The sequence below is a fragment of the Trichomonas vaginalis genome, chromosome I (assembly GCF_026262505.1).
Source record: "Trichomonas vaginalis G3 chromosome I, whole genome shotgun sequence".
In the NCBI taxonomy this organism is placed as follows: Eukaryota; Parabasalia; order Trichomonadida; family Trichomonadidae; genus Trichomonas; species Trichomonas vaginalis.
Genome location: NC_067203.1, coordinates 8,457,045 through 8,476,866, shown reverse-complemented (window position 1 = coordinate 8,476,866; position 19,822 = coordinate 8,457,045). Strand labels below are relative to the sequence as shown.

At 34.5% G+C, this 19,822-nt stretch overlaps 1 protein-coding gene and 3 pseudogenes across 4 annotated transcripts, besides 4 other annotated features; all 4 read left to right on the top strand.

Moving 5' to 3' along the window:
* Nucleotides 1-7,959: part of a mobile genetic element that runs on past the window's edge.
* Nucleotides 724-1,687, top strand: TVAGG3_0952350 (annotated as a pseudogene). Its single transcript has one exon. A coding segment is annotated over exon 1 (964 nt).
* On the top strand, nucleotides 2,107-2,960 carry TVAGG3_0952340 (annotated as a pseudogene). The gene has a single exon. A coding segment is annotated over exon 1 (854 nt).
* Nucleotides 7,960-9,464: 1,505 nt separating the features above from the next.
* Nucleotides 9,465-9,511: a mobile genetic element.
* Nucleotides 9,512-9,804: 293 nt separating this feature from the next.
* Nucleotides 9,805-9,826: a mobile genetic element.
* A 277-nt stretch (nucleotides 9,827-10,103) lies between these two features.
* Nucleotides 10,104-12,680: a mobile genetic element.
* Nucleotides 11,208-12,592, top strand: TVAGG3_0952300 (annotated as a pseudogene). Its single transcript has one exon. A coding segment is annotated over exon 1 (1,385 nt).
* Nucleotides 12,681-12,772: 92 nt separating the features above from the next.
* Nucleotides 12,773-14,202, top strand: TVAGG3_0952280 (spectrin binding; the record flags this gene model as incomplete). The annotated part of the gene is made up of 1 exon (XM_001298159.1): nucleotides 12,793-14,109. The coding sequence occupies one exon, from the start codon at nucleotides 12,793-12,795 to the stop codon at nucleotides 14,107-14,109; it is 1,317 nt and encodes a 438-aa protein (XP_001298160.1).
* Between the last annotated feature and the right edge of the window lie 5,620 nt (nucleotides 14,203-19,822).

Below are 19,822 nucleotides of genomic sequence, written 5' to 3'. Positions count from 1 at the left end.
ATTTAACTTCTCTGAAAAAGTGTGACAACATGACATTTTGACAACAACACAGGAGGAAGGTAGTTATGAATTATTTTGAAGAACTGAAGGTGCTACCATGTTACCATGTGCTACCAGTCATTTAACTTCTCTGAAAAAGTGTGACAACATGACATTTTGACAACAACACAGGAGGAAGGTAGTTATGAATTATTTTTGAAGAACTGAAGGTGCTACCATGTTACCATGTGCTACCAGGTCATTTAACTTCTCTGAAAAAGTGTGACAACATGACATTTTGACAACAACACAGGAGGAAGGTAGTTATGAATTATTTTTGAAGAACTGAAGGTGCTACCATGTTACCATGTGCTACCAGGTCATTTAACTTCTCTGAAAAAGTGTGACAACATGACATTTTGACAACAACACAGGAGGAAGGTAGTTATGAATTATTTTTGAAGAACTGAAGGTGCTACCATGTTACCATGTGCTACCAGGTCATTTAACTTCTCTGAAAAAGTGTGACAACATGACATTTTGACAACAACACAGGAGGAAGGTAGTTATGAATTATTTTTGAAGAACTGAAGGTGCTACCATGTTACCATGTGCTACCAGGTCATTTAACTTCTCTGAAAAAGTGTGACAACATGACATTTTGACAACAACACAGGAAAATATGATGTAGCCCAAAAATAAAGTTAGTTTTAAAATTATTTTTATTTTTTTATTCCTATATAAATGACAGCAACAAACAACAGCAACAACTATATCATTTCTGATGAAAAAGTTATTGATTCATTAGCTGAGGAATTAGTTGTGGCAGAAACTAAAACCCTCAACGAAAGAATTGGTGAAAACAGGATTGATTTACATAACTACCTCAAACATGATGGAGGAAGAGGAAGGAAAACTGGTATGGCTTTATTAGTAAATAAAATATCAAATTTAACGATTATAGATGTTGATATCAATAAATCGTACAATGATGAACTTAAAGAAACAGTTAGAAAGACATTTTATCAAAACTTTCGGATAAAGATGTTATCGTTAAAACCGCTTCAGGAGTCTTCACATTTATTGCAACACTAATTTCTTCTATGCAGTTTCGAACAGAATGATTAAATGTTATTCCTGCAATGATTATGATATTGATATAATGACTTCAATGGATGATTCAAAGCGTTCTTTAGTGGTTATGGCTGATTCAAGAGTTCGCAAGAATGCAACAGAACCAATCAAAACATACTCATTCATTCGTGGAAGTTATGATTCAACATTAACTAGAACAGTGAATGATATATTAAATGATTTGAATATTAAGGTAAGAGTTGAACAGAAGAATGAAGAAATAAAGAATATCATGAATGAAAACAAAGATGTAAACATTGACGATAAACTAGCTCAGAGCATAGTTGATGGCATCTGTGATTTTGAAGTACATAATGACGGTGGAAACATGAATTTAGAAAAAAAATAACATTATTCACACTGTTTCAAGCAATTAATTCGTTACCTAATCATTTAATTAATGAAGCATACGATAACGTTTATAACTTCTGCAGCTTAACAGAAAATGCAAAAAGTAATTTTGAAAAAGCACGTGGTAGATATGCACATTTAATGACTTCTCCATTTGTTTTGGTGAAGATTCTAAAACTATACCAAAAGGAATATTATGATGAATACGTTTTACCTTTATTACGTAAGCCAAAATAACATTTGATATCAAACTTGATGACTCGTTTTTGATAACAGATATTAGACGCAAGGCTGAAAATCATCAGTATAAAAACAGTTCTGAAGTAATTGAGGATTTATCACGTGTAATTCGTTTTGTAGATTGTGGAAACAAATATTTCATTCAGAAAGATTACAACATACACGACAAAATGAATCAAATATCATTTGTTCTTCAGTCAAACATGAAAGAGTCACTCAAAATGATTAAATTATTTAAAGAAGAAGGTAAAAACCATAACAGCATGGGATGTACTACTAAATCAATTATCCTCATTAACCGTTAAGGGTGTTTGCTTTAAATCTGATTCCCCAGATGTTTTCTCAACGTTTCAGGGTTATAAATACAACATTTTCGAAAAACCAGATTACTCAAAAATTGAGATGTTTATGGATTCATAAAGAAGCCATTTGTGATAATAACGATGAAGTGTATAAATACCTTCTCGGCTGGATTGCATCAATGATTCAACATCCTGGAATCAAGAATGAAACAGCAATTATTTTGAAAGGACTTCAGGGACAGGTAAAAACAGATTTACAGACATTATTTCTGAACTCCTCGCTGGTTATTCATGTAAAAACATTACCGAAATAAGTGAGCTAACGGGTAATTTCAATTCAGTAGTTGAAAATAAAATGCTTCTTATACTTAATGAACTCAAGAATGTGGGTGAAGATAGACTCGCAAACTTCAACGCTTTGAAATCAATTATTACGGATAATGAGATTAGAATTAATGAAAAGAATCAACCCAGAAGAACAGCACAGAACGTTGCAAACTTCATTTTCGTAACTAACAACGTTTACCCTGTCAAAATTGAAGTTGGAGACAGAAGATACGTAGTTTTAAGAGTTAATGGTAAATTTAAGGGTCAATTTGATTATTTCAAGAATTTAATGGATTCATGCACTAAGGAATTTTATGATAACCTTTTAACATATTTTATGCAATATGACCTTTCATCATTTAATGTACGAATCATTCCGATGACTGAAGCAAACAAGATTTAATAGAATTATCATCAAATCCTTTAGATGTATGGATAAATACACATTATGATGAATTGTGTGCAGGTATGACGTGTGAAAATGCTCTATTCTGCAAACCATCAGTCATGAAAGACAAAAACTTTTCAAATGAGTATTTAAGGATAAATGTGATAGGAAACATAGAAGAATAGACGTAAACAAACATGGTATTATGTTTGAAAGAAGAAATGAAAGGATTATATAAACAGGTTGAACCAAACGATAATGAGGAATCATTTACTGACGATGAAATACCTGTAAATGAGCCGCTAAGCGCGAGACCTGAAGGTCTAGCTTTAATAAATGTATGATTGGAATTTATTTTTGCATTAATCCTCCTGTGTTGTCAAAATGTCATGTTGTCACACTTTTTCATAGAAGTTAAATGACCTGGTAGCACATGGTAGCATGGTAGCACCTTCGGTTCTTCAAAAATAATTAATAACTACCATCCTCCTGTGTTGTTGTCAAAATGTCATGTTGTCACACTTTTTCAGAGAAGTTAAATGACCTGGTAGCACATGGTAACATGGTAGCACCTTCAGTTCTTCAAAAATAATTCATTATTGAATAACCTGTAAACATTAACGTAAACATTTATTTCTGCAGTTCATTCAGGTCATTCGTGATAAAAATAAAGCTAGCGTAGATTTTACAATACTGCGATGGTAGAGTTTAAGAGTTGTGCTTCAATGTAGAGACAGTCCTTCCCATCTGGAGGCAAGAACACTGGACATTTATGTCATGAGTGGAACATGTCTATCCAAAACTCACGATTGAAGCCAGTTAATTTATAGTATTTAGGGTTAGGAAGTGGTGAAGTTCTTGTATGACCAATGAACTCATTTTCAACGCCTTTGGCTATATTAGAGTAAAGTATTGCTTGCTTTCTATCCCAAATGCCAGGTGTTACAATCTTTGAAAATTCATTTTTCCTCGGAAGCATTGCATCATAATTGAAAACATTCTTAAAATCATCACTTGGTTCGGAGATTTGAAATCTTATACGTAATGGATTTTTTTTCTCTTTAGCGACTTCATTGAATGTGAATATATAACAAACTGACAGTCATGAGTTCCATCTTCAATTTCATTAAATTCATAATGAAAGTCTATAAGTTGTGGCTGACTACCTTCTTCTTTCAGTTGTGCAAGAAACTCACGTAAAGGCTGTAAAGTTTGTACTTCAATGTTGAACTTTTTCTCGAACATCTCATTAAATGAAATCATACATTGCAACAATGTTGTATCGTCTTTAAAGTATTTGTATATGTGAATGTTTTGGGCGCTTAAAGACTGTTCGTCATTTTCTATCTCGACTTGAAGTATAAAGTCAACCTTTCTGAAAGCACGTGTTATATACATAGATGTTATGCCAATGTACTTCTCTTCATTTATGTTCACAATCCAGTCTGTTGGAAACTTAAACGTTACTCTGTTCCCCTTTATTTTGACGTCAGGGTTTTCACTACTGAACGCAACAGATAAAGGTATTTGTCTATACATTTAATTCGGATAAAAATAAACCATTTACTCTTTCTTTGCTTCAGCTTCTTTAGCTTTTGCTTCTTCTCTAGCTTTTTCGCCAGCAAACGTGGGTTCTTCTGTCTTCCAGCAGCTAATGCAGCTAGTTGTTTTTTCACTAAGTTTTTCTTTGGTCTCTCTGGCTTTTGTTCTTGTTTTTGTTCCTTCAGTTCGGATAAAATTTGCTCGCGAATTTCTTTCTTCAATGCTTCAACATCTATGACACCTTGGGTCTTGTCCGTAGGTTGTCTGAGTCATTTGACTGCAGATAAAAAACTAAATTAAAACTTTAACCGATGTAAAATGAGCTTGTCAAAATCAGAGCGAGAGTCTATTATATTAAATGACGCAGAGGAATACAACATCCTTTCTATTATGTAAGTCAGAGTAAAGATGGTAAAAATATACGTAAGAAAAAGAAAGGTTCCATTAGCGAATACAGAGAGCGACAACATTAAGGTGCATGGCAAGGCGAAGCCCACGAAGCCCATATAAAACCTTCTGTTCAAACTGAAAAGTCAATAGAACAAGAAAAAAGAAGCCAGATGTTCTTTCAATAACGAACCAAGAGCTTATTGCAAAGTTCGTGAATTTCATTGAAAAGCAAACCGAGTCAAAGAACCTGACCCGCAGTGAAAGAAGTTGAGACAAAAGAGAATGTACAGTTCATTGAAAATGTCAAGAAACAACTTCCACCACGAATACCAAGAAGAAGAGTGAGAATAATGAAGTAAATAGATATTTTTATCTGAAGTAAATACATGCAGAACGAACAGTTAAACGAATTTACTCCAGCAGAGCATATTCATCAGATTCGCTCATATTTCGATATCATAGACAATGCAGTTCAAATTGGTGACACTAATAGAAAATATTCTGACGCAAAAGATTCCATCACAACCTGGAACTGCTAAAGATAACACATGGGTAACATTCAATCTCTCACCTCCTGGTGAAAATATGTTGGACCTTTACAATACATTCATTACGTATAAAATGGAAGGTCAATTTATTGTAGATAAAGAAATTGGTTCAGGTTCCAATAAAAAACCCACCAGGATTTTGGATTGGTTTCGATGACGCTTTCTATGCAGTTGCTGATATCAAATCCTTGCAAATGGTCGTATCGTATATTCTCAAGACAACGCAAGAGAAGAAGCATATAAACTTCAAACTCACAAACTACCGAACAAATAAAGAAAGTAGATGTTTTCTCAAAGACTCGACATGAAGATGTATGGAGTCATTCGGGAACATGCAGAACAGGACAAATTGTTAGTGGTCCAATTACAGCAGGAAAATCATTTGATTTTAAGCTTCGTTTAAGAATTCCTGTTAGAAGATTCCTTCATTAGAAGCTATTCGATTTATTCCAGCTTTTGCAGGAAACATTCACTTAAAGTAAAGTTCAGTAGCGACGCCTTACAATGCACATCTATATCTGTAAATGATATCATTGCTTTCAATCCAACTCTTAAAGTTGCATTTGCTTCAGATTCAAATCCACCGACAAATAAATTTGTTCCATGGAATGAACCATTCACTATGATAACGAAGGCAGTAGAAGCTAGTGGAACAGTTACTATTACAACTGTACAGCAACTATTTCGAACAAAGATGGATTTTAATGATGTTTCATTCATCCAAAGTCATTCTCTTTAGACCCTAACATTTATACAGAACTTGTAGAACATTATACAAACGAGGCTTTATGTTTTCCTGTTAAAGTTATGGATTGGATTCCTATGGACGGTTCATTCTCAAAGAATACAGATAGTTCAAGTGCAACATTTACAGCAGCTTATACGCCTATTAATGTTAAAAGTATTTGGGCACTATTTAGAAAGAAAGACAACTATTATGTTAATTTGAGAACCCTAAGTTTAAATATCTTCAGCTTTCCATGGGAGCTTATGGAAATATGCCTGCAGAATGAAAAATCATATGGACCTGTATTTTTATGAAATGGTTGCGAACGCCTGCAATACAACAATGATATGATTGGATTTAATGAGATGTTATGAGGTCATTGGTGGATGATGGTAGTGTGGAACAAAATGGATAGCTATGACAACACACATTTCTTATGTGGTTTTCCAAACAGAAGTGGACTTTTGCTTCCAGCAAGGTCAAACATCTACTGCTCCAATAACATACAAATTGTCTGTTAAAGACCTATTGAACTAGCAACTGAAAATGTACCAAAGCCACTTATTGGATTTATGAGGGATTGTTGCTTTGCCATTCAGGTGCGTGCTAATGGAATCCCAATAATAAGATTAGATGACTATAACTTAGCAACTGACGACAGTGAGGAATAAAGGATGAACGTTTATTTTTAAAGCTTATAAATGAGTTCTTCATCAAGCTCTCGTGAACCTTCACCATCTATGAAACAAACTTTACCAAACGATTATGGAGCACCTATTGAATATTTCTTACGAGCTGCACAATGGCAAAGAGCAGTCTCACCAAGGTTAGGTGTTCCACCAGCTCCTGTCAAAAATAGCATTTGGTCAAGTCCTTATATAAAATATGGTCTCCCACTAGGTTTGCTAGCTACAGCAGGAGCAGTAATGATGTTGAAAAGAAACAAAGCAAATGTTATAAATAATACTGAAGTAGCTGAAGTTAAACAAACTCCGACACATTCGCCAAAACCAACGCCTTCACAAGCAAAACCTTCAATAACTTGAACCTATGGAAGTACAAACTCCTGTTCAAAAGTCAACTCCTAAACCGACTCCAACATTTAAACCAGAACCCACGCCTCAAAATAATCGTAAAACTCCTGCGTTTCCTTACTGAAAAATAACGTTATTTTTATTTAATATTAAAATTTTTATTTGATTGAAATGACGACTAAAGTCTGAAGCAATGAAACAAAAGTTTTTGGTAGAATACATTAAATCAGGAGCGGTTCCAGAAGGTTTTTACGTTCATACTATGAAGGATGGTAGAGTTCAGTTTAGAAAGATAAAGCAACCATTAGATAAAGAAGGAATTTGAGAAAGATTAAACTTCATGAGGACAACATTGCTGAACTTAGGAAGAAGTTAGAAGAGTTGGAGAAAGGAAGAGAGTTATAAAGTAATGAGAACGTTTATGTTATGAGAAATTTTTAACGTTAGTTTTATTTTTACTGAAAATTTTTATTTGGATGTAATGACAGAACAAAAGCAACTCATTCGAATTCCACAGTATAACAAACATACATTTAAACATTTATTCTTCCTTCCTGAGCATAACATGTTCTTTCAAATACATCCGAGACCAGTTGACTTTTCATTGACTGTGTATAAAGATAGAAATAGTTATATCATTAAACCATACGATGACGAAGGTAAGTTATGTAAATTGTACGTTAAGAAGTTAGAGAAAGTTTATGGCTTCAAGTATGACTACAATGGGTTAACACTGATGATGAAGATATTGAGGAAAAATTATGAAAAATTAGTGAAGTCGTTAGTGAGAACGATAGTGAGAACGTTTATTTTTACATTAGTGAGTTCGTTAGTGAAGTCATTTATGTGTCAGATGGTTTTGTAAATATTTAAGGTTAAGTTAGTGTTGTCGTTTGTGTTGTAAAATTTACGTTAACGGTTTTGTAAAGTGTCAAATTCACAAGTATTGTGTAAAGTGGAACGCAGTGCCACAGTACCCAACATAACCATACTAACTGGGGGCTTAGTTCCACAAAGAGAAAGAAAGCGAGCACCTTTTGTATATGGCATTCCGGTCATTATGCAAGCACCAAGCATCTGTCGCGCTGAGAGTCGACGACGTTCGTGGAGTAAAATGTTATGCATTGCCTTTGTTCCGTTTTGGGTGAACAATATGGCCCATACAACAAAAAAAATGAAATCCCGCCAAAAGTGAAAATTGAATAAAAAGTAATAATTAATAAATATATACTATATCATTAGATGAATATTTTGGAATAACATTTTTAAATCGAGGTTTTTCAATGGATAACGGTTCAATCAAAAATTTGACCCCATTTTAGAATCTGCATTAAAAATGGAACATTTCTGTCGTTTCAAAATTCCAAATAACGTTTCTATTCCTCTCAAAAGTAAAAATAAACTTTATTGGGGAAAAATATTTTTATTTTCCAAAAAAAAAATGAAAACCTTAAATGCAAATCTAATTTTGATGCTTTTGTTTGTGATTTTTTGGATTTCCGAAAAAATTTGAAATTTCAGACAAGTTACCATTAACACTAATACGTTTCAGCGAGTCGGTCCCATCAGAGAAATTTTCATAAATCGGCGATATAATTTTATTATTTCAGCAAAATATTCTCAGATCCAACTAGAATAAGGTCAAATTATACAAATTTAGCAAAGCTAGTTATCCTACCTATTCAATTAATTTAATTTTAAAATAATCAAGACAATTCTCAAAATTACCTTAATAATCGCGTTCTCTTCGCAAAATGACGATTCATCATTCACTACCAGCATAACTAAGGGCTTGTGCTCACAGAATAATACAGATAATTTACTTATTAATGCAAAATTTAGTACCAAAAGGTAATCATAGAAGATACAAAAAAAGTTTCTTTATTTTGATTGCTGATTTTATTTCTTCTAAAATTTACCAAATCTAAAAATCCAAAATTGAATGCTATTGAATTTCATGTAACATATACTATTTATTATATAAGGAATAAAAATTTTATAGTTTTAATCAAAAATAAAGGTGTACTAAATGCATACAAAACAAGGTATTTTTTACTCATCCAAAATATGTTAACAGTGCTATTTATATAATCAATATCCGAATTTCGAAATCATTTTGATGAAATCTTTATTTTAAAATTGAGTTGACTGTTAAAATCACCCGAGAAGGAGAGAGGGTCAAAGTTGCTATTTGTCACTTTTCCACAAGAATATAATGGGGAAAAAGTTATCATATAGTTGATCTCATTCACTGAGGTGAGAGATGCATGTAGTGTAATGTTATAAACAGTGGGATTGCTGCTCTAAGTCCTAGGTTCGAGACACATTGGCTTCATTTTTCTCTTTTTTATTGACGTAAACTATTCAATTTTTGTGTTCTCCATTCAAATTTCAGAATTTTTTTTGCAGATTTCACGCTACATTCGAAGTTACCTTTTGTAACAACCACCACTGCCTACGAAAGACGAAAGTGTGTCACGATTTCACTTTTGGCACCTACTCTCAACATTTAAGGTTAATTTAAGAGTATGCACTTTTGTCACCTACTCACCCGAGAAGAGGGATTATCTCAAAGAAAAGTACATAAAATAGCAAACGCACAAGATGGCACTATGCAGCTTTATATTGTTATACAGGATGAACATATAAAATGTTTGGAAAACACTTACTTCGTTCTACAAATGTGTATCTCTTTATATCAAAGATTCTTCTCAAATTATTGAGAGACTTCTCTCAAAAAAAGGAAAATTTGATAACTAAAAAAAATTATGGCATAACCTCTCGTTTTGCATAGATATATATTTACATGGTCACAGAGCTTATTTTCATTGTCAAAACTTAAAAATTTTTAGTGGACTATACCCTTAATCATTTTATGTTTAAAAATGTTATGTATTATAGTTAATTCTTTTCTTTTTGTGTTTTGACTTGCACTTTCATCACCCAAAATCTGCGGCATTAATTTTTATTTTAACTCATTTCATCATGAAAATGCTATTTTTATTCAATTTTTCAATTTATCAGAAATTTTGATTCAGGTTTTAACGGATTATTATTTAGCTTAACTTATATATTATCTCTTTGTAAAAAATTGAAAAGGGATTCAATTTCTCAAAGTTGACATCACAATGGACAAATTATGAGAAAGGGACAAACTATCCAGTGTCACTTTTCAAAGGAATAAAAAAAATAATAAAGATGAAATAATAACATGAAATCTTATATAAATATAATTTTATCTAAATAGATAAATGAATTAAGCAGTTTACAGTTATATATATTTAATGAGAGACAATATCTAGTTCTATGGTAGAAATGACTCTTAGACTCAAATAAGTAACACAGATAGAAAGTACTCAGTATAACAATTATATATGTACACTCAAAGTTAGTCGCTGCTAAAATCTTAACCTTGCATTTCGGGAAAATCTGACAAATGGCTCTTAGACTCAAATAAGTAACACAGATAGAAAGTACTCAGTATAACAATTATATATGTACACTCAAAGTTAGTCGCTGCTAAAATCTTAACCTTGCATTTCGGGAAAATCTGACAAATGGCTCTTAGACTCAAATAAGTAACACAGATAGAAAGTACTCAGTATAACAATTATATATGTACACTCAAAGTTAGTCGCTGCTAAAATCTTAACCTTGCATTTCGGGAAAATCTGACAAATGGCTCTTAGACTCAAATAAGTAACACAGATAGAAAGTACTCAGTATAACAATTATATATGTACACTCAAAGTTAGTCGCTGCTAAAATCTTAACCTTGCATTTCGGGAAAATCTGACAAATGGCTCTTAGACTTGTTTGATAATTAATTCTTCAATTATATTATAATTTATAACATATTTCCTCAAACTATCTGTATGTCATTCAATTCCGGCCACTACATTCAATGATGGACCATTTCCTTCAAATTTTGAAATACCTTATTCAATTTGTTGTATGGAGCCCGTGATATTCAACACTATGGAGCTCCTCCAGTTTGGTATCCAAGAAGAGATAAAAGCTAGCATGGGCTACTCTCAAAAATGCAGGAAAGAATACTCCACGATCGAATACAAATGTAAGTATCCACAATGTCAAGCTAAATTCAAAGTCCGGATAATAGATCAAGATAAATATGAACTACTAATCCACTCTGACTCTCATGATCATTCTGCACCTCCGAAATCAACAAAAACAATATCCTCATTATTTGTCAGAAATTATCTTAAACATTACTTTGAAAACAATATGAATCATGCTACAGCTCAACTTAAGTGTTTCCAAGACTTAAATATTTCATATACAGACGAAGAGTTACTTTCAATATTTGCACAAGGTCCAGATGCATTACGTAAATTTGCTCAAAGAGCTGAAATTGTTTCCAAACGCTTTAGTTCGGATGAAAAAGTTTCTTTAGCTATCTTTGTCGAATCTGTTCAAGAAAGTTGTCCAGAAGATTTAATTGAATTTATCTCTGAGCCGGGAAAACTAGTTTTTTTATATGCACCTTTCGAAGCGAAGGCCTTGGTCACCAAATTTCTACGTTTCACATCGATTCAACGTATAAACTTCTAAGGGCTAACATTCCATTATATGCACTCACAGGAAAAACAGAACATACTATTGTTTTTCCTTTTTTGTATTTCTTTATTCTCCTGACACAAGCGAAAATATTCAATATTGTGTTTGTCGTTATTTTCAATATATTAATAGAGAACCCGAGATGATAAGTATGGACTGCTGCGCCCCACAAATAGCCGAGGCAATTGAGCGAGGTATTCCAAACTGTCATATTCTTTGGTGTGGCGTGCATGTCCTTCGCGCCATATTAGAAAAGCGGATAAGTTTAAATCACGAGACAATTTTGAAGAATTTTATAATCTAATGAAATTATTAGTATTCGATACTAAAGAAGAATCTCCCGAGGAAGAACAGAACCAAGAAGAAGAAATCCTAGAGAGGAACCAGCTCAATCTCACTTACTTCAAGCAGAAGAAATTGAAGAAGAGAAATATAAGAAGAATTCATCGAAAATGAATTTCAACCTTCTCAAATCTTTTTACCACGAGAATCTTCTGATGATCCAAACGATTCTGAATTTATTCCAGAAGAAGAAACGTTTGAAACAAGTGAAGAAGTTCCAGAGCACCTCACTCAAGAAGAAGCTGCAGACCTAGATGCAGTTTATGATCGAATTCTTGAAATTCTTTCCACAGAACCGAAAGCCCAAAAGTACTTCGATAGGCAATGGAGGCATCATTTAGATCGTTGGAATAAGCGCTATCGCAACGGAGGTGACGCGACTAATAACGTCAGTGAGTCACATTTCAAAGTTCTCAAGCATTCTTATTTCCCAGAGAGAAGAATATTCGATTAGACGATTTTGTTGTTGAATTATACACAACGGTTGTTCCAGCATTATTGATTAAATTTAAAGTTCAATTAATCAATAGTGATAAAGTTGTTCGTTATTACGAAAAGCTAATGACCATGAACAAATATTGGAAAACAAAAAAGTCGAATGTTTGAAAATGCTTGAAGCAATATATTCAAGTTTGCAACAAGGATCAATAGATTCAAATCTTGTTTATTGTACTTTAAAGGTACTTTTAAAAAAGAAACAATTAATGTAAAAGATTCAAATAATTTTTTATTATTATTTTATTAATTTTTTAAAATAAGGTTAATAAAAAGTGACACTGGATAGTTTGTCCCACACTCGACAAATTATAATTATCAATATTGATTGGTTTTAGGTAAACATATCATCAATGTCAAAAATCGGAGGACTTTTTTGCGAAGATAATTTTATTTTTTATTTCATTTTACACAAATGATGGCTTCATTTAATACCTCAGATGGCAACAACAGACTCCATAGGGCCTGCAAACTAGGAGATATTGCCACCGTTCAAAAAATTCTCAAAGAACCAGATCCACCAGTCAATTCTCAAAACTCTTTAGGAAGAACTCCATTACACATAGCAATTTTGATACATTCAGATCTAATTGTAGAGTTATTACTCGATTATCCTAAGATTGATCTCAATGTTAAGGATATTGAAGGCAATACTCCACTTCACTATGCTATTTGGGCAAGAAACCCAATATTAGCAATAACTATAAGCAAAATGTCAGGTGTTGATGTCAATGCCGTCAACAATCTCGGTGAATCTCCACTGTTATTTGCTTTGAGGACAGGTGACTTGGAATTGATCAATGTATTCTTAAGGAATTCCAATGTGAAAACGAATATTATTACAAAGAATGGCGAATCTATCCTTCATTATGCAATTTTCACGGGAAATCTTGATCTCGTTGCCTCAGTTCATCAACGATACAGTTATCAAATCGGAAATAAAAATTCTGATGGACATACACCATATCATTGTGCGGTTATACGCGGTTACGAAGAAATCATGAATTATTTTCCAACTCCAATTCTCACGGATACAGATCTTCATAAGAATACGTTTCTTCATTTGGCTGCAATGGGTGGAAATGTCAATATTTTCAAGCACTTTTATTCAAAATTGGCGAATTATCTAGATTATCTAAATGATAAGCAAGAATCATGTCTTGACATCGCCATTAACCACGGCCATCTTGCTTTAGTTGATTACATCATCCATCTTAAGGATTTCAACTTCAATAAATCGAATAACGAAAAGAATTCTTATATTCACTTAGCTTGTCAATCAAGCAACGAAGAACTTGTTAAATATATTCTCAATAGAACAACCTATGGCCTCTCCGAACAAAATGCAAAGGGAGAGACGCCATTAATGATTGCATGCAGAAAGAGATGCACAAACATCGTAAGAATACTCTTAGGTAAAGGCAAAGTCAATCTCAATGCAAAAGACAGCAATGGAAACACCGCATTGCATATTACAGCTCAGGAAGGAGATTTCCAAACTTTTCGAGTACTTTCAATTGCCGCAAATCCCAAAGTTAAGGAGTGCGATAAAGATGGCAATAATATCCTTCACCTCGCCGTCATTTGGAATAGATTGGAATATATCAAAGAAATTTTCAATCTTTACAACAAATTCCCTAAGAACAGTAAGAACAATGACGGCAAAACACCACTTCAGCTTGCTGATAATGATGATACTAGAAATTTATTGATTTCTTTGGGTTGTAAATGATTTTTTTTTATTTGCGGATTCGTTGTTATGATATTTACTAATATGGTATAGTTTGAAAAACTACCATATAAGTTATTTTTGAAAAATTGAATAAAATAAATTTGAAAATATGAATACCCTAAATTTTTTGTAATTGCACAAAAAAGTGACACTTTCAGCAACTTGCAGAACGGATTGTGCCAAAGGAGATAAACATCTGAACTCCAATCCAACTAAGTAGATAGAGCACATAGTAGACTATTATATTTTGTTGTTTTTTAGAAAACACACAATCTGAAGTGAATATTGATAATATGATGTATGTGTATTGACCGAGGCTAATCATATAGTGCTATGCAGATAAAATGATAGATCATATTTGCACTGTGAAATTTCTGAATATTTGATTAATTAATATAGAATCAGGCAATTTACTCTTGATGTGCTGCTTTTTTTTGATGGCATATGCACCATTAGTTTGTATTGTTAAAAATCAAAACATTTAAGAATATACGGCTTTGATTTTAAGAAATCATTCTGATTATATTTTGTAACAATAAACACCTTTTTTTGTATTTGTTTTTGATGCCTATACGAGCAACTCCAATTGGTTATATCGTGCCTAGGTATAGTTGCCGACAATGAAAAAAAAAATATCTTTGCATGCATATGATTTTTTTAATATTTGAATGTACAAAAAATCTTAGAATTTATTTATAGAAATACTGCATATATATATGGGCATATTTATCAAACTTTTATAACTTTATATTTTAAATATAAGAATATTGGAGTAATTTTAGAATAGGCGTTATCTATATATAGTATATAATTAAATTTATATTCCATAATATAAGTTAATTGTATATTTATATTATATTTTACGATTTGGGTTATTATGTAATATTCTTCAAAGATATGTTGAAAGGATTAGAGAGTACTAATAGAACTCCAATTCGTTACGCATTCAAACCTATATGTTATGCTAATAAGTAAAATTTATATTCACAAGAAAACAATATATTGGACTAATACTAATGTGATAAACCTTAAAATATAATTGTAGGATTAATACACTGTATTAAATTCCTAAATTTTCGAATAAATTAATTATTAAATCAAAAACTAAGATTTGGAGCATGAAAAATAGATGGTGATATTATACATTGTTAGTATATGATACTTTTCATTATATTCTCTTCTAAAATTTTTTTTATTGCAAAAATTTTTTTTAATTTACATAGTCCAAACGTTATCTATTGGAAGATATTACATATAGTGAACATCATATGTATATAGAAATGGCATAAATATGTAGACTACCTAAAGAATTTGAAAATGAACTTAGCAATTAAGGATATTATTTAAGAATAATGTTATACGTAGATAATCTATATGTTTTTTGATTGTTGTAATACGCTAAAATAGATCTGAAAAAAAAATTGAAAAGAAAAAAATACCATGTTGAGTTTTTAAGATAATATATGTTTTTTCAGGTCCTTTCTAAACTGAATTTAAGAATAATAATAAAAATGAAAAGTGTATTGAAGCAAACTTAAATATAAAAATAGAATAATAGTAATAATATTTTTAGCATATTGGAAAATTCTCCAAAATAAGATGAAAGGAAGGGGTTCAAGTTATGATGGACGCGATTTTTAGTTTTGAGATTTTTAAAGATAGTTGAAAAGTGCGCAAATTTTGCATGTGTTTGAGTTTTTGTAAAATTATATTGATGTCTATTTTAAATTATGCCAATTATTAATTAAATGGTCAAAGTGAACGGTTTAAGTGGTTTAAAAATTTGATGACCGTCAATGAAGATGTTACAGCGAGAAGCCAAGTTAGGTTCCCCAATCTTCGCCTCGTGAGATCTCACGAAGATGCCTAATTCCTGCACAACACCACCCTTTGGTGCGCTGACGCTGCCAACATATTTTGGTGGTCATTGTTCTTCCAATCTTAAATACAATATAAGATTCCTGGAGACATTGCCTCTGCATGTCACCCAGAATGACAGAATCTTCCGCAAATTCTTCTGATTGCGGAAGATTTACCGAGGAAGTGCAACAGTGTATTGTTGCCTGTCGGCAAATGTCATTCTGGGAGACATTGTCACTGCATGTCTCCCAGAATGACAGAAAGTTCCGCATTCATAACTTGAATGCGGAACTTTGACCGACAAGAGTGTATTGTGCACTCATGTCGGTCACAATGTCTCATTCTGAGAGACATTGTCACTGCATGTCTCCCAGAATGGAACAATCTTTTGCAATCACTTTGTGATTGCGGAACTTTGACCGACAAGAGTGTATTGTGCACTCATGTCGGTCACAATGTCTCATTCTGGGAGACATTGTCACTGCATGTCTCCCAGAATGAGAAATCGCATTCATAACTTGTGATTGCGGAACTTTGACCGACAAGAGTGTATTGTGCACTCTTGTCGGTCACAATGTCTCATTCTGGGAGACATTGTCACTGCATGTCTCCCAGAATGGAACAATCTTTTGCAATCACTTTGTGATGCGGAACTTTGACCGACAAGAGTGTATTGTGCACTCTTGTCGGTCACAATGTCTCATTCTGGGAGACATTGTCACTGCATGTCTCCCAGAATGATAGGAAGTTCCGCATTCAAACTTGAATGCGGAACTTTGACCGACAAGAGTGTATTGTGCACTCTTGTCGGTCACAATGTCTCATTCTGGGAGACATTGTCACTGCATGTCTCCCAGAATGATAGAAAGTTCCGCATTCACTTGAATGCGGAACTTTGACCGACAAGAGTGTATTGTGCACTCTTGTCGGTCACAATGTCTCATTCTGGGAGACATTGTCACTGCATGTCTCCCAGAATGGAACAATCTTTTGCATCACTTGTGATTGCGGAACTTTGACCGACAAGAGTGTATTGTGCACTCATGTCGGTCACAATGTCTCATTCTGGGAGACATTGTCACTGCATGTCTCCCAGAATATAGAAAGTTCCGCATTCATAACTTGAATGCGGAACTTTGACCGACAAGAGTGTATTGTGCACTCTTGTCGGTCACAATGTCTCATTCTGGAGACATTGTCACTGCATGTCTCCCAGAATGGAACAATCTTTTGCAATCACTTTGTGATTGCGGAACTTTGACCGACAAGAGTGTATTGTGCACTCTTGTCGGTCACAATGTCTCATTCTGGGAGACATTGTCACTGCATGTCTCCCAGAATGATACAATCTTTTGCAATCACTGTGATGCGGAACTTTGACCGACAAGAGTGTATTGTGCACTCTTGTCGGTCACAATGTCTCATTCTGGGAGACATTGTCACTGCATGTCTCCCAGAATGGAACAATCTTTTGCAATCACTTTGTGATTGCGGAACTTTGACCGACAAGAGTGTATTGTGCACTCTTGTCGGTCGCAATGTCTCATTCTGGGAGACATTGTCACTGCATGTCTCCCAGAATGATAAAAGTTCATTCATAACTTGATTGCGGAACTTTGACCGACAAGAGTGTATTGTGCACTCTTGTCGGTCACAATGTCTCATTCTGGGAGACATTGTCACTGCATGTCTCCCAGAATGGAACAATCTTTTGCAATCACTTTGTGATGCGGAACTTTGACCGACAAGAGTGTATTGTGCACTCTTGTCGGTCACAATGTCTCATTCTGGGAGACATTGTCACTGCATGTCTCCCAGAATATGGAAATCCGCATTCATAACTTGATGCGGAACTTTGACCGACAAGAGTGTATTGTGCACTCTTGTCGGTCACAATGTCTCATTCTGGGAGACATTGTCACTGCATGTCTCCCAGAATGGAACAATCTTTTGCAATCACTTTGTGATTGCGGAACTTTGACCGACAAGAGTGTATTGTGCACTCATGTCGGTCGCAATGTCTCATTCTGGGAGACATTGTCACTGCATGTCTCCCAGAATGATAGAAAGTTCCGCATCATGAATGCGGAACTTTGACCGACAAGAGTGTATTGTGCACTCTTGTCGGTCACAATGTCTCATTCTGGAGACATTGTCACTGCATGTCTCCCAGAATGAACAATCTTTTGCAATCACTTTGTGATTGCGGAACTTTGACCGACAAGAGTGTATTGTGCACTCATGTCGGTCACAATGTCTCATTCTGGGAGACATTGTCACTGCATGTCTCCCAGAATGGAACAATCTTTTGCAATCACTTTGTGATTGCGGAACTTTGACCGACAAGAGTGTATTGTGCACTCATGTCGGTCACAATGTCTCATTCTGGGAGACATTGTCACTGCATGTCTCCCAGAATGGAACAATCTTTTGCAATCACTTTGTGATTGCGGAACTTTGACCGACAAGAGTGTATTGTGCACTCTTGTCGGTCGCAATGTCTCATTCTGGAGACATTGTCACTGCATGTCTCCCAGAATGATAGAACAATTTGCATCACTTGAATGCGGAACTTTGACCGACAAGAGTGTATTGTGCACTCTTGTCGGTCGCAATGTCTCATTCTGGGAGACATTGTCACTGCATGTCTCCCAGAATGGAACAATCTTTTGCAATCACTTTGTGATGCGGAACTTTGACCGACAAGAGTGTATTGTGCACTTGTCGGTCGCAATGTCTCATTCTGGGAGACATTGTCACTGCATGTCTCCCAGAATGATGGAACAATCTTTTGCAATCACTTTGTGATTGCGGAACTTTGACCGACAAGAGTGTATTGTGCACTCTTGTCGGTCGCAATGTCTCATTCTGGGAGACATTGTCACTGCATGTCTCCCAGAATGGAACAATCTTTTGCAATCACTTTGTGATTGCGGAACTTTGACCGACAAGAGTGTATTGTGCACTCTTGTCGGTCGCAATGTCTCATTCTGGGAGACATTGTCACTGCATGTCTCCCAGAATGATAGAAAGTTCCGCATTCATAACTTGAATGCGGAACTTTGACCGACAAGAGTGTATTGTGCACTCATGTCGGTCACAATGTCTCATTCTGGGAGACATTGTCACTGCATGTCTCCCAGAATGATAGAAAGTTCCGCATTCAAGTTATGAATGCGGAACTTTGACCGACAAGAGTGTATTGTGCACTCTTGTCGGTCGCAATGTCTCATTCTGGGAGACATTGTCACTGCATGTCTCCCAGAATGGAACAATCTTTTGCAATCACTTTGTGATTGCGGAACTTTGACCGACAAGAGTGTATTGTGCACTCTTGTCGGTCGCAATGTCTCATTCTGGGAGACATTGTCACTGCATGTCTCCCAGAATGGAACAATCTTTTGCAATCACTTTGTGATTGCGGAACTTTGACCGACAAGAGTGTATTGTGCACTCATGTCGGTCGCAATGTCTCATTCTGGGAGACATTGTCACTGCATGTCTCCCAGAATGATAAAAGTTCGCAATCATACTTGATGCGGAACTTTGACCGACAAGAGTGTATTGTGCACTCTTGTCGGTCACAATGTCTCATTCTGGGAGACATTGTCACTGCATGTCTCCCAGAATGGAACAATCTTTTGCAATCACTTTGTGATTGCGGAACTTTGACCGACAAGAGTGTATTGTGCACTCATGTCGGTCACAATGTCTCATTCTGGGAGACATTGTCACTGCATGTCTCCCAGAATGGAACAATCTTTTGCAATCACTTTGTGATTGCGGAACTTTGACCGACAAGAGTGTATTGTGCACTCTTGTCGGTCGCAATGTCTCATTCTGGGAGACATTG